Source organism: Notechis scutatus, chromosome 6 (genome assembly GCF_049901735.1).
Source record: "Notechis scutatus isolate UNSWTSFEM ecotype Mainland chromosome 6, rNotScu1.2, whole genome shotgun sequence".
Lineage (NCBI taxonomy): Eukaryota > Metazoa > Chordata > Lepidosauria > Squamata > Elapidae > Notechis > Notechis scutatus.
In genome coordinates this window covers 81,887,426-81,903,398 of record NC_142014.1, presented here as the reverse complement: position 1 = coordinate 81,903,398, position 15,973 = coordinate 81,887,426, and the positions used below count along the sequence as shown (strand labels likewise).

The 15,973-nt window shown below is 41.1% G+C and overlaps 2 protein-coding genes across 2 annotated transcripts in view; both read right to left on the bottom strand.

Moving 5' to 3' along the window:
- LOC148130274 (snaclec coagulation factor IX/factor X-binding protein subunit A-like) overlaps positions 1–13,610 on the bottom strand; it is a 19,474-nt gene extending 5,864 nt beyond the window's left edge. Inside the window, exons 1-5 of the mRNA XM_087969140.1 lie at positions 13,541–13,610; positions 12,963–13,064; positions 8,677–8,737; positions 6,318–6,415; positions 251–394 (exon numbers count right to left, since the gene is read on the bottom strand). Coding sequence (XP_087825266.1) covers positions 251–394; positions 6,318–6,415; positions 8,677–8,737 — 303 coding nt within the window. The 5' untranslated portion in view covers positions 12,963–13,064; positions 13,541–13,610. The remainder of the gene's footprint in view (positions 1–250; positions 395–6,317; positions 6,416–8,676; positions 8,738–12,962; positions 13,065–13,540) is intronic.
- Positions 1–15,973, bottom strand: part of LOC113427841 (C-type lectin lectoxin-Phi1) — a 370,378-nt gene that overhangs the window by 279,956 nt on the left and 74,449 nt on the right. The gene's annotated exons all lie outside the window — the stretch shown is intronic.

The window sequence follows — 15,973 nt, the reverse complement described above, 5'->3', positions numbered from 1 at the left end:
ACATCTCCTTTGGTTGCCCTGCACAGGAGAAGGGAGCTGGAAAGTAGGCTAGTGAGGTGGACAGGGAATGAGGATTTTGCAGTAAATCCTTCCCCTGCCACGCCCACCAAGCCATGCCCATAGAACTGGTAGTAAAAAAAAATTGAATTCCACTACTGTTTGGCATGCACTTTCTCAACAGCCCCCACTTAAGGTGGAGAAGTGATGTGTCAACCGAGATGTTCTAAAATGAAAGAGAAAGAATATTTACCTTTCCCTTGTAAAACATTCCGATCCAAACGGGCCCGATGTCCTTAATTTTGGACGAGTTAAGGTAGATGGCCATGTATTTGGTTTCCTCTTCGTCAAGAATGGAGGCCAGATGGCCACGCACACCACGGGTCCGGCAGTCTCTCTATGGGGAATCAGGAGGGGACAGATTACACAGATCACTCCCAACAAGGGGGCTCCTACCTCGCCTGGATCTTCTTGTGAGTAAAGGAAAGAGCAGAAGAAGTGCAAGATCTATTACAAAGACAGAAGCCAGGAAAAGCACCAGGGCCAGGCAAGAGAACTCCTTCTTGCTTAAAAGTCTGTGCTGACCAATTGGCCCCCATCTTCACCCGAATCTTCAAGAGGTCACTAGAGATGTGCTATGTTCCTTCCTGCTTCAAACGTTCTACCATCATCCCAGTGCCAAAGAAGCCCTCCATCAAGGAACTGAATGACTACAGACCAGTTGCTCTAACATCTGTAGTTATGAAAATCTTTGAAAGGCTTGTGCTGTCCCACGTGAAAACCATCATGGATCCGCTGTTAGATCCCATGCAGTTTGCATACCGAGCAAATAGATCGACAGATGATGCTGTTAATATGGCTCTGCATTACATCCTACAACACCTTGAATCTCCAAATACCTACACAAGGGTCCTCTTTGTAGACTTCAGTTCAGCATTCAATACCATCATTCCAGACACTCTTCTAATTAAATTAAACCAACTAGCGGTACCTGAACACACTTGTAAGTGGATCGTAAGCTTCCTAACAGACAGGAAGCAACAGGTGAAGCTAGGCGGAATCACATCCGATACCTGTACAATCAGCTGTGTGCTTTCTCCACTCATCTTCTCCCTATATACCAATGACTGCATCTCAAACAATCCATCTGTTAAAATACTGAAGTTTGCTGATGACACAACAGTGATTGGTCTCATTCAAGACAACGATGAATCTGTATACAGACAGGAGGTTATCCTGTAATCTATCCTGTAATCTGCAACTCTTACACTGCAAAAACATATGGACTAGACAACTCGATCAGGGCAAAGCAATAGACGCAATCTACATAGACTTCTGTAAAGCCTTTGATTCAGTGGTACACGACAAACTACTCCTAAAACTAAAATCTTATGGTATCTCTGGACAACTGCATAACTGGATAGAAGCATTCCTGTCAAACAGATAACAAATGGTCTAAATTGGGAGTGTCCTATCAAATTCTGTACCTGTCAATAGTGGTGTCCCCCAAGGCAGTGTTCTAGGACCAACTCTCTTCATACTCTACATAAATGACCTCTGTGACCATATTAAGAGCAACTGCATTCTTTTCGCTGATGATGTAAAGCTGTTCAATGCCACAGACAATACTGCTACCCTACAAAAAGATCTTGACTATGTATCAGAGTGGTCAAACAAATGGCAACTTCAAATCTCCACAAATAAATGCTCTGTCTTACCTATTGGCAAAAAAAATCAGAAAATAAAATACAAGCTGAATAGTCAAGATCTTGTTGATGATCGGGAATTTCCGGTTTGTCGGCTTTGCGAGCTGTAGGGATTTGCGAAGCTGCGCGATCCCTGCCGCGCTAGCCGTTTTTGGGGCTCCGACCGAAGGGTGCGAGCAAGGCTGCCTGCAGGGGCAGCTGAAGGTAGGGGATCCGGGAAAGGGTTTGGGGGTGCTGCAGACCCCCTCCCTAGCCGGCAGAACCTCCTTTTACCAAGACGGTGCAGCGGCGGTCCGTAATGGCCGCCACAAAGAAGCCGGCAGCTGGGCAAATATGCGCTGGAGGAAGAGGAGAAAGTTTTTAAAAAGTGAAAGTCTTCCTGGTTGACCCAGGACTCTAAGATATATTTAATTTAATTTCTGAAAATGATGGCTTTTTGGATGATTCTTTCCACAAGAGGAAATAAGCGGCAATTCTGAGGTGCTGAAAGGAAAGTTTACTCTCCCCCCCGAGGGAATTAATAAATGGATATTGAGAAACCTGGTTTTTTTTTTCAGGTAAAACTAGCTTTTTGGGATAAGTCGGAAGGGAGAGGACAAAAAATATATTTATCTGGTTGGATTTTGTTGGAGGAGATGCCTTAAGGATTTGAAAACAGAAATAAAATCTTAATAAGGCTTCAAAACACAGATTTGAACTTTCTTTTTCCTTTGTCTGATACTACCCTGGAAGAGAAAGGGGGAATTTTGGCTTGGCTTGGATTGATTGAGGATTGTGGACTTTGGGGTTGTCTTGTTTTTCTTTTGGAATATTTTGGTTGGTGTGAGAAGAAAGAGGGAAAAAGAAAAGAAAAGATCTATAATGGCTTTTTCTTTGGAGGAACTGAGGGATGAATATGAGCAAACAAAAGCAGCCTGTAAAGATGGTATGGAAAAAGCTTTTCTTTTTTTAAAAATGGCGTTGGTTAACTATGAACAGACAATACAGATGGAAGCTGAAGAACAACAAGAAGAAGATGAAGACGCCATCTTCAATGAATCCCAAAATTCATCTAAGAAAGAAGGAAGGAAGAAAGCGAGGAAAATGAAGGACTTAAGATCTAAAAAAAACATTTAAGAAAGAGAAAAATATGAGGCAAAATAAATACAATGATAGCAAACAAGAGAAAAAGGGAATACAACAGAGAAGGGATGCCGGCAAGACAGAGGTTAGAAGAAGGGGGTAGGAAGATTTGGTGGGGGAAGAAAGAAAGGGGAAAGGCGGAGAAAAGCCACAAAGTTTTAAAATTAGATGGGAAAAGAGGAATCCTTTTTAGGGATAATGGGTAAAGCATAAATTTTTTAAAAAAAGATTCTGCAAGGTACACAAGATGGTACTGTAACATCAGTATTAGAAATAGAAAATTAGAATGGCTTAAGAGTTAATAAGAAATTAAAATGTTGAAATGTTTAATAATGATTGATTTTTAAAATGTAATAAAATATTGAAGGGAAAGGCAATGAGAATGCTATAAGATTTATTATTTAGATTTATTATTTAACTACGTATTTAGGAGGATATTAGGTATTTAAACATTTTTGATTTTTTACTCTGTTTTTATTGTTACTAAAAGTAAAAATTAGTAGATAGAATGTACCAAGCAGAATCAAATTGGGTATTAGGTGTTATTTTAAATGTTAATTTAATTAATTTAGGGAGAGGATAGAAAGGCATCATACTCTGATTAGAGATTTCAGGAGAAATTCTTTTTTTTTTTTCATTATAAGGAATGAGATAGAGGGATAATAAAGGATGGGCAAAAGATACAAATATAATGATTTAAATTAAGATGGATTGAATAAGAGAGAATTATGAAGAGTGAAATGTATGGAGAAGTTTATATGGAAGATACAGAATGGTAAATAAAATAAGTAATGATCTGTAAGATGAGCATGAATATAATTAAAGCCCATATAAAGAGAGGTACCTGGGGCCAAATTACTTTACTAAAAGATTTTTTATATGTATGTTTGTGTTTGTTTATGTCTTTGAGAGTATTGGTGAAACCTTGTAGAAACATAGAAAGAGAGTGATGATAATCAAGTCAGAAAGAAATAGATGAAATAATATAGAAATGTATTGTATAAGATAAGATTTTATCTGACTTGTTAAATCTATAATGGAAAAAGGTTCAAATATGTAATGGTTGATGATGATTTGTTTGTTTTTTGAAATTAATAAAACTTGCTTAAAAAAAAAAAAAGATCTTGTTGATGATCCAAACTCTGTCAAGGATCTTGGAGTACTCATCTCAAATGATCTAAGTGCTAGAGTCCACTGTAACTACATAGCCAAAAAGGCATTAAGAGTTGTTAACCTAATATTACGTAGCTTTTTCTCTGGTAATATCACGCTACTAACTAGAGCATACAAAAAATTTGCTAGACCAATACTCAAATACAGCTCATCAGTCTGGAACCCACATTACGTATCTGATATTAGCACAATTGAGAAAGCCCAGAAATATTTCACAAGAAGAGTTCTCCACTCCTCTACTCGTTGTAGAATACCTTTTGCCACCAGACTTGAAATTCTAGACCTAGAAAACTTTGAATTACGCCGTCTTCGGTCTGATCAAAGTATGGTATAGAAAACCATACATTGCAATGACTTACCTGTCAATGAATACTTCAGCTTCAACCATAACAACACAAGAGCACACAATAGATGCAAACACAAGGTTAACTGCACCAAACTTGATTGCAGGAAATACGACTTCAGCAACAGAGTGGTCAATGTCTGGAATACTCTACCTGACTCTGTGGTTTCTTCCCCAACCCCCCAAAACTTTAACCTTAGACTGTCTACTATTGACCTTACCCCTTTCCTAAGAGGTCTGTAAGGGGCGTGCATAAGCGCACCAACGTGCCTACTATCCCTGTCCTATTGTTTCTTTTTTATTTTTCTTATATGTACCCATTTCATGTATTCATAACTATGTATATACTTATACCTATTATCTTGTAAGTGATTGACAAATCAAATAAATCAAATCAAATCAAACTTGCCTCGTGATGTAACCAGAACAATCAGGAACTGAACACACTCAAAATCACAAAAATGGTGGTAGACTTTAGAAGAAACCCTCCCATACTACCACCTCTTACAATATTGACAACACAGTATTAACAGTAGAGACCTTCAAATTTCTAGGTTCTACTATACCACATGACCTAAAATGGACACCTAACATCAAAAACGTCATCAAAAAAGCACAACAAAGAATGTTCTTTCTGCGCCAACTCAGATAGCTCAAACTGCCCAAGGAGCTGCTGATCCAGTTCTACAGAGGAATTGAGTTTGTCATCTGCACCTCTGTAGCTGTCTGGTTTGGTTCTGCAACCAACAGGACAGACACAGACTCCAGAGGATAATTAGGACTGCAGAAACAACAATTACTACCCACCTGCCTTCAATTGAGGACCTGTATACTGCATGAGTCAAAAAGAGGGCTGTGAAAATATCTACAGACCCCTCACATCCCGGACATAAACTGTTTCAACTCCTTCCCTCAAAAGGACGCTATAGAGCACTGCACACCAGAACAACTAGACACGAGGAGAGTTTTTTCCCCCAAACACCATCACTCTGCTAAACAAATTATTCCCTCAATACTGTTCAACTATTATAAAGTCTGCACTACTATTACTGTTAATCTTCTCATCACTCCTTATCACCCATCCCCTCCCACTTGTGATTGTAGGAGTGTAACTTTGTCGCTTGTATCCGTACGATTTATATTGACTGTTTCCTAGTATGATTTGATTGTTGATTGTACCCTATGACTATCATTAAGTGTTGAACGTTATGATTCTTGATTCTTAACGAATGTACCTTTTCTCTATGTATACTGAGAGTATTTACACCAAGACAAATTCCTTGTGTGTCCAATCACACTTGGCCAATAAAGTATTCTATTCTATAAGAGCACTACTGAATCCATTCCTCCTCCTCCTTTACTTCTCCTTCACTCCATGAAGCCCTTTCTCCCAGCACTGATGATGTTCCCTAGTTGGATCATGAAATGTCTACAAGAAAATGACAATGCTTAGAGAGCACCACGGACCCCACAGCTGACTTCCTCCTCCTCCTCCACTTCACCAGCCCCTTTCTCCTAGTACTGATGATGTTCCCTAGTTGGGTTATGAAATGTCTGCAAGAAAACGACAAATCTCAGACAGCACCAAGGATTCCACAGCCACTTTCCTCCTCCCCCTCCTCCCCTCTTCTTTTTCTTCTTCCTGCTCCTTCTCCTCTTCCTCCCCTCCTCCTCCTCTTCTTCTTCCTCCTTCTCCTCCTCTTCCTCCTCTTCTTCTTCTCCTTCCTCCTCCTCCTCCTCTCCTCCTCCTCCTGCCTTTCTCCTTCACTCCACCAACCCTCTCTCTTCTGATGATGTTCCCTCGTTGGGTCATGAAATCATCTGCAGGGAAACCACCCAGCTCAGAGACCACCAAGGACCCCACAGTTCACCCCTCTCTTCGATCAATTTAAATGGGTAGTTTCCAGGTTGGCTCCTTGGCACAGGAGGTTTGCAGTCCATACCTAGGAGAATGAACCTGAAGGGGCCCACCTTACCTCTGCCTCTCTCCACGTCCGCTTCTCGTAGAAGATCCCATAGCAAATGTCCAGGTAGGTCATCCATCCCTGTGGACACGTTGCCATTTCATCCTCACCTATCGCAAAAGAGAACCTGGGTTTGAGGCACTGCAACACCCAGCATCCAAATATGGACAGTCTTTGACTTGTAACCACACAGGGTCCCTCTGAGGGAAAAGGGTGGTTCAGAAATGTGAAGAAAAAAAAATGAATGAATTACAGAATAACAGAGTTGGAAGGGACCTCAGAGGTCATCTATTCCAATCCCTGATCAAGAGGAGACCCTGTCCCATTTCAGACAAATGGTTGTCCAGCCTCTTCTTTAAAAATCTCCAAGGTTGGAGCACTCACAACTTCTGCTTCTCCAAGGCACCCAAAGGCAGGATAAGAAGCAATGGATGGAAACTCATCAAGGAGAGAAGCTACCATGTTTCCCCCAAAATAAAACCCTGTCTTATATTTTTTTTCCCACCAAAAAAGGCACCAGGTCTTATTTTCGGGGATGTCATCCACTGACTAACCTCACTTGGGTGCGTCATCCCCGGCCTCCTTTTCGCTGTCTGAGGCCTTCAGGAACTCCTTCTTCTGCGGCCGGCAAGGCTTTCCTGAAGGCCTCTGCAGCCAATAACAGAGCTCAGGATCGATCCAGAACTTTGTTCTCAGCTCCAGAGGCCTTCAGGAAAGCCTTGCCAGCCTTGCCAGCTGCAGAAGAAATGGGCCGGCAAGGCAGGTGTCGGGGTGTGTGAGGCCTGGCTACAACTGTCCAAAGGCACCCCACCCTAGCTTAATTTTTACTTGTCCACTCTGGAGTGGGTGGGATCTTAATTAGGGCTTATTTTGGGGGGGTAGGGCTTATATTGGGCACATGTGTAAAAATCAACCTAGGACTTACTTTCAGGCTAGATCATATCTTTGGGGAAACAAGATACCTGAGAACTAAGGAAACATTTCCTGACAGGGAAGACAATTAACCAATGGAACACCAGAAGTTGCGGGTGCTCCAAGAGAAGAAAATTTTAAGAAGAGACTGGACAACCTTTTGTCTGAAGTGGGAGACGGTTTCTTGCCTGAGCAGGGGGTTGGACTAGAAGACCTCCAAGGTCCCTTGTTTTTTTTTTTTTGTGGGGGGGGGTGGTTTTTTTTTTTTTTTTTTTTTTTTTTTTTTTTGTGTTGGGTGTGGGTTTTTTTTGGGGGGGGGGGTTTTTTTTTTTTTTGTTGGGGGGGGGGGGGGGGGAGAGTTTTTTTTTATTTTATGGGGGGGGGGGGGGGGGGGGGGGGTTGAAAAAAAAATTTTAAAAAGAAGGGGTGTTTTTTTTTTATTTTGTTTTTTAATAACTCTGCTACTCTCAATCTCAGTCTTCCTTTATTGATTAGCCCTTGGGCCATATCAAAGTTCAGAGTCCCGGAAACAAATGATTACTAACATTTGACAAAAGCCATTTAAAATGGAATTGGAATAAAATACGATTTACAATGAAATTGGAACAAAATACAGCCTAAAATGACATTGGAATGAAGTACAATCATTTAAGATATAGATAAAATATGATAAAATTATATTTCGGTGTCACCTCCTGCAATCTACCCCAATCTCTAGTGCCACATATGCCAATCTCAACCGAACCATTTTTGCTTAAGTACTGTGCTGTATTAAATGTTATTTTCAGATTCTGGCCACACATAAGGTAAGTTATTTTGATATGGGGGTCCCAAGGGGTCATTCATTTGGTATATAACTCTGTTACTCTGTTATTCTATTATCAGCTCTTCCTGGCAACTTTGCACCCAGAACCTGCATTCCTCAACTTACCATGTTTCTCATATAATAAGGCCGGGTCTTATTTTTTTTTGAGCCCCGAAAAAATGGCTAGGCCATCTTTTCGGGGGTGACTTAATCCCCCCCCCTGCATCTTCGGGCAGGCGGGCGGTGACGGCTTGGATGTTGACCTTGGCGTTGGTGGGGCACTTCGTATCAGGGTCAATGCAGGCAGCACCACATCCGGGTGTGCAACAAAAGTACTTCCTAACGGCAAGCCCCCCCACCATTCCCCCCATTTCGCATGTTTTAATATAGGCCTTAATTTGGGGGGAGGGGCTTAATTTCATTTCATGCCTATAAAACATGCTGGGACTTCCTATTGGGGGAGGCCGTATTGTTGGAGAAACAGGGTAGTTAAAGACCCAGTGTCTACCATGTGCTATGTTTCAGGTAAGATTCACCAGGGATTGGCTTCTGTACACTTTGTGCACATGATGATGGTTTAGCCTGTTGTGCAAAACTGGCTTGTGACTTCGCAGCTTCCTTTGGACAGCACCGAAGCTGCTAGCAGCAACTCACGTGTGTGCGATGGAGGGTTGGGCAGCAAAAGGCCAATGCAGCCAAGAAGGACCTTCCACATCTGGATGGAGAAATAGCAAAAAGAAATTAAACAATGGAGAAGTTGAAGGACGCCATTATCACGGCCTACATTCCCCTCCTCAGACAAACAGACAGAAAGGCCCAAGGAATCTCGTGCCCAAAACAAACTTTCCCTGAGTGTATAGATAGTCCTTGACTTACGATGAGAATTAGGGCCAGAATTTCCGTTGCCAAGCAAAGGATAAGCAAGTCGTGCCCAATTTTGCAAGCTGTTTTGTCAAGGTGTGAAACAAATCTCTGTAGTTGTAAAAGGGAATTACATGGTCATTAAGCAAAGCTGGCTGTCAGAGCTCCAGCATGCATCCCCATTCAAATCACAAGTCTCTAGCCGCATCTCTCAAAGTAAAAAAAAAGTTGATTTATTAGGAGTTGACATGTCGGCGTTAGCTGGGTGCAGCCGACACTAAGATACATTATTCATTTCCCCCTTGACTTCCACCACCACCCCCTGGATGTATATTCTCCAATGGGACACATCCATAGCCAAGAGTCATCAATCATGTTCTCCAGTAATAATCTTGTGCACCGACAGCTTTGGGCTGCCAGGGTGATTATCTGAGGCATTTAAGGAATGCACTGCTTTCCCCCACTCCCTTTCTAAGTTTTAGTTGACACCAGCTTTCCCCCATGGACTTTTGCTTGTTGAAAGCTGGCTGGGAAGGTTTATAATTTTAATTCAATTTAATTTTATATATATAAAGTTTTTCTCTTTACATATAATATGTGCTTAATGAACAGCGTACTGTCTTGGTCAATTCATTTACATAGTGTTGGAAAAAATCTCCACGGCTCGTTCCCAGCTGGGACACACCACAGACACTGAGAAGAAATGGATGCAGAAGCCAACTGCCAGAAAGTGGAATTCTTTTAATGTAGGAAGGCAAAAAGCAAAAAGTGACACAGCTGTTCCTGGCTTGCAAGCAGATTGGGGTGTGTGACTCTGAGCCTTTTATGCTTAATTCCCCTTTGAAGCTCCTGCAGCTTGATGGGTTTTGTTGTGTTTCTGATTGCTCTGGGTTTTTGTTTCCCTGCTTTAAAGGGTTAATCCTATCCAGGCTTTTGTGTTTTCTTGTCCTAAGGTTTAATCCTCTTAGGGGGCAGGAAGAGGGAGCTTTGGTTTACCTTGGAGGGTTTATTTTTAGCCTGATTTCCCCTTAACTTAATGGCTCAACTTAAGTGTTTCTGTTGTCAGCTCTGTTACTTTGGTAACAGCTCTTAGCAGGGCTGCTCTGAGTTTTTCCTTTCAGCTGATACTTCTTGGTTTTCTTAAAGAGGGAAGGGCTGGCTTGAGTCTCTTGGCACTGTTTTCTGAGGTTTCTGGCACTGTCCTTTTGGGGTGTACTTCCCACAATAGTAATACTTCTTAAGTTCCTAATTTCTACCTCTTTTATCCAGAGACCCAAGTTCAAAAATATCCTGTGTCTTCTTTTTCTTTTATCTTCAGTGTTACTCTGTCCATGTCTGCACAGTCCAATATTTTTTAATTATATCTTCTCCCGTAGGTGTTTTCCTCATTTTTCCAATGTTGTGCAAATACAATTCTTGCTGCTGTTAAAACACGCAATATGAAATGTACATTCCCTTTATCATACTTTTGTGGCCTTATGCCTAACAAAAATAGTTCTGGCTTAAAATCTATATTTTAAGTGGTCTTAAGTCACTTTTTCAGTGTCGTCGTAAGTTTGAAAACATTTATTTTGATTAAAATAAAATAAAATCATCACAATAACATCTGCCTGTCCCAGGTAGGGCAGATGGGATTATTAGAGCCAAGAAAAATATGCCTAGGATTTGAGCATATTTAACCGTTAAACCTTTGTCAGCTTCCTACATGGTAACACTGATTTCCATTTTTTTAGTAATTTGTTTATGAAACAGTGAGAGGATGGGCTTGTTTTAAACCAGAAAGAATGATAAACATTAAAGGTAGGCGGCTCCTCATTGCTGGATCTGTCCAAGCAGAAAATAGACAACAGCCACCAGGGAAACTTTCCTGTGGATGAGTGCAGTGAATTGGTTGTAATGCCTCAAACAGTCCAATTCAAACAGAGGATTCTAACCAAACATAGGGTTGGTTCGGGGCCTCTCTTTTCTGGATGTGGTCCTGCAAATAATGCATAAGATATACCGAGAACAGCAGAACACAAGTCCAAAGTTGGAGCTTGAGGCTTGAAATTTACATTTTTCAGGCTTGTCCCAAAGCCGTTTTGCTAGTGGATTCTATCGTTTCGGCTTTATTGACCACGAATTCTGCAATGAACAGCAGATATGCCAACCCAGATTTTTTTCCAGGAGCAAAACCAATTTGCATGGGTTGTCATTAATTTCCATTAATTTCACTTGTATTTAATTGAATACAGTTAATATCATTTTTCCTTCCTTTTCAACTTTCAGTTTCCAAACGTTAGGGGTGCTGAAAAGTTTGTGACCTGCCTTTGAGGATTGTAAAAGATATTTGGGTTACTTTAATATAATTTAGAGGGGGGGACGTGGTGGCTCAGTGGCTAAGATGCTGAGCTTGTCGATCAGAAAGGTCAGCAAGTTCGGTGGTTCGAATCCCTAGCACTGTGTCAAGGAATGAGCTCCCGTTCCTTGTCCCAGCTTCTGCCAACCTAGCAGTTCGAATGCATGTAAAAAATGCAAGTAGAAAAATAGGGACTCCTTTGGTCGGAAGGGAACAGCGTTCCATGCGCCTTTGACATTTAGTCCTGCCGGCCACATGACCACGGAGACGTCTTCGGACAGCGCTGGCTCTTCAGCTTTGCAACAGAGATGAGCACCACCCACTAGATCCAAAAATGACTAGCACATAGTTGTGTGTGGGGGGGGGAACCTTTACCTTTACTATAATTTAGATGTGCTTGGTAAGCAACTTCATAAATATCATAACTTTTTAATATTTGCTTTGTTTTATTATCCCAGGTCCTTGAAAAGGAAATCGATAGGCAGACAGAAATGCCAAATCCAGTCTGAACGGCTGGACGACTCTGTGATGAACCAATGATGATAATAATAATAGGAATAATAATAGGAATAATAACAATAACAATAACAATAACAATAATAATAATAATAATAGAAATTTTGAACTTCTTAGATCTGAATATTCTCGTTTTGCCCAAAAATAAATACAAAAATACCACCCTCCTCGCAAACGCCTATATACTCAGATAACTATCATAACAATTCTTAGATCTTTGGTTAGAACTTGAACTGTTAAATTTTTACCGGTCCCAGACTATGAATAGAATTGAAGATTTAAGTCTCTTTTCATAGTCCAGTTTATTTATTTTGTAAATGTATAGATAAACCCACCCATCTCCTATACGTGACTCTGGGCTGCTCCCAGTGAAAAGAGAATTATTTTAAAAAAGTACAAAGCAAGCAGAGTTCCAAAGAAGAAAAAACAGATTAAAAATAGCAGCTGGGAAAATTCATCAACACTTCAAACAAGCCAAGTGGTGGGACCTCACACATTCTCAGCCCTCCCACCCCAATTTCGACAGCCAAGCCAGGTTCTCAATGCCTCAAGAGGCACTAAAAACTGGTTTTCGTACTGGAGTAGCATTGAAAGCTGGATCAGGCGCCATTGGCACACCCTTTGAGAAGTAGTGCAAGGGAGAATCGCGATGGAGGGTGCGCATTGTGAGCGTGTGGGAATGCACGGTGTGCTAACCTAGGAAAACCAGAAGGCCACAAATTCAAGGATCGCACAAGCGTGACTCATTGGAGCACACAGCATACACCACTTACAAACATTTGTTCAAAGTTACAACGGCATTCTAAAAAGTAACTTGCAACCAGACCTCACACTTACAATGATTGCGGAGTCCCCAAAGTTACATGGTCGCTATATGGGACCTCCCCAGCTGGCTTCCAACCAGCAGAGTCAATGGGGGAGGAAGGAACTGGATTCGCTTAATGGCTGCATGATTCGCTTAAGGAATGCAGGGATTCGCTTAATGAATGCAGGGATTCCCTTAACGAATGCAGCGATTCACTTAAGGAATGCAGCGATTCCTTTAACCGTGACCCAAAAACAGGCGTAACATCAGGCACGATGCACCACAGAAATGCAGCTCACGGTTGTCATAAATGGAGGACTACCTGGATTCCAGATTTTTGCAAGATTTCGCCCTTAAAAGGGTGGGTTTTTCGGCCATGAAATCTGGAAGGCAAGCGGGTTAAAGGGAGAAATTGCTCACCTGTCTCTTTTCTGATGTTTTTCTTTATTTTTCTTTTTTTCTTTCCTCCTAAAATGCTGCTGTTTGGGGGAGCATTTATACCCCCAATCAATAGGAAGCGTCCTGAACCATGAAGAGGAGAGATTTGAGATTTTATTGGCAGCATCAGGAAATCTCTTTCCCATTAGAACGAGGCACTCAAGCAAAGGAGGGAAAGGCAGGAGGGGCTGAAGGACCATTGGAGCTCAGAGAAACTCCAAGAGATTTTTTTTTTAAAAAAAAAAATTAAAACCAAGCACAGGTAGCCCTCCACTTACGACCAGAATTTTTGCTGATAAGCAAGGCAGTGGTTAAGTGACTCTCATCCAGTTTTAGGATCTTTCTGCCGTGTTAAATGTTGGGTTCGATTGTGGTCGTAAGTCGAAAACTACCTGTTAGTAATAAAATTCTGTGTTTCATTGCAACTTCAGACTGCGCAGCCTCCCTGTGGACATTTTTATTGCATTTTATTTTATTTTTTTTGCCAGCTGCTTTCCTCCATAATACTGGCTATGAAGTTCCAAAAATATACCAGCACCAATCATAACAATAATACCAACCTGTTCCCATGTTCCTGAGATTCCAGGAACGAAAACAAGCTGATTGAGAGATGGTTAACCTTGATATGAGGCCCCTGGGATGGGGAGAAATTTCCGGGTGGCTTTTGATGGAGAGGATTAGAGATGATTTAGCACCTCTTTGTAAAGCCTTAGTAAATCCAGACCCAGAATGCTGCAATCTAGTTTTGGTCGCCACGTTGCAAAAAAATAAAATAAAATGTTCAGTCTTTGGAAAAAGTTCAGAGAAGAGCAAGAAAGATGATTAAAGTCCTGAAGATTAAAACTGTTGCAGAATTTGGGTTTGGCCAGTCTAGAGAAAAGAAGGACCGGGGACAACTTGAGTATTTAGTGTCTAGTATTTGAGGGGCTGCCACAAAGAGGACGGGGTTCATTTATTTTCCAAGGCACCAAAAGGGCAGGACAAGAAGCAGTGGATGGAAACTAATCAAGAGAATAGAAAAGAGAATAGAATAGAATAGAATAGAATAGAATAGAATAGAATAGAATAGAATAGAATAGAATAGAATAAGGAAAGTATAAGGATAGAATAGAAAATAGAAAGAAAGAATAGAATAGAACAGGATAGGATAGGATAGGGTAGGATAGGGTAAAGTAGAATAGAATAGAATAGAATAGAATAGAATAGAATAGAATAGAATAGAATAGAATAGAATAGAATAGAATAGAATAGAATAGAATAGAATAAGGAAAGTATAAGGATAGAATAGAAAATAGAAAGAATAGAATAGAATAGAATAGAATAGAATAGAATAGAATAGAATAGAATAGAATAGAATAGAATGGAATGGAATGGAATGGAATGGAATGGAATGGAATGGAATGGAATGGAATAGAATAAGGAAAGTATAAGGATAGAATAGAAAATAGAAAGAATAGAATAGAATAGAACAGGATAGGGTAGGGTAGGGTAAGGTAGGGTAAAGTAGAATAGAATAGAATAGAATAGAATAGAATAGAATAGAATAGAATAGAATAGAATAGAATAGAATATATGGAATAGAATAGAATAGAATAGAATAGAATAGAATAGAACAGAATAGAATAGAATAGAATAGAATTCTTTATTGGCCAAGTGTGATTGGACACACAAGGAATTTGTCTTGGTGTGGATGCTCTCAGTGTACATAAAAGAAAAGATACATTTTCCAAGAGTCAAGAATCATCAGGTACAACACTTAATGATAGTCATAGGGTACAATAAGCAATCAAATCATACTAGGAAATAGTCAATATAAGTCAATATAAAATAGTCAATATAATATAATTATATATATTATATATATAATATATAAGGAGACAAGCGACAAAGTTACAGTCATACAGTCACAAGTGGGAGGGGATCGGTGATAAGGAGTGAAGAGAAGATTAATAGTGATAGTAGTGCAGACTTTGTAAATAGTTGGACAGTGTGGAGGGAATTATTTCTTTAGCAGAGGGATGGCGTTTGGGGAAAAAACTGTCCTTGTGTCTAGTTGTTCTGGTGTGCAGTGCTCTATAGCGTCGTTTTGAGGGTAGGGTTCATGTCCGGGATGTGAGGGGTCTGTAGGTATTTTCACAGCCCTCTTTTGGACTCATGAAGGATACAGGTCCTCCATGGAAAAGCAGGTTGGTAGCCATTGTTTTTTCTGCAGTCCTAATTCCTCTCTGGAGTCTGTGTCTGTCCTGTTGGGTTGCAGAACCGAACCAGACAGTGATAGAGGGGCTTAGATGTTCAGAAGCAACCTGGCCCTAAGGACAAACTTCCTAAGAGTGAGAACTATTAACCAGTGGAACTACTTGCCACCAGAAGTTGTGGGGGCTCCATCCCTGGAGGGTATTCAGAAGAATCTGGACAGTCACTTGTCTCAAATTGTATAGGGTCTCTTGCTGAAGCAGGGGGTTGGACTAGAAGACCTCCAAGGTCCCTTCCAGCTCTATTCTGATTCTAGAACTCCGTGCCAGCTGGAGGCCACTCAGCTCCGTTGCAGAGATGGCCGTTGTGTTTCCTTAAGGCGTTGTGGAGTTTTGCCTCTCTGGGGCCTCTGAATAGACCTCACAGGCACATAACATTCGTCTTGGAGACAAACATCATAGCTGGACCTTTTAGCCCCAGTGAAATCCTAAACTTCCCCCCACCCCGTCTCAGAGTTGGTCACTGGGGGGGGGGGAGGTCTTCCGTTAAAATCCTCCAGGAATCTCCACTTCCTTTGGTCAAAAAAAAAAAAATGGCAAGGAAATTAGATTAGGTTGAGACAGTCCAGCTGGCCCCCTTCATGCTTCACCAGGCTCCATCCAGCTAAAGAGGCATCTCAAATTCTGGAGGCGGAATGAGAAGACCTGGAGATCCTTCAGCCCTGCCTCCAACCAGGCCAGGAGAAGAACGGGGTGGGAATGCAGCTCTTGAGACACCCCGGTGCCAAGAACCACACACCC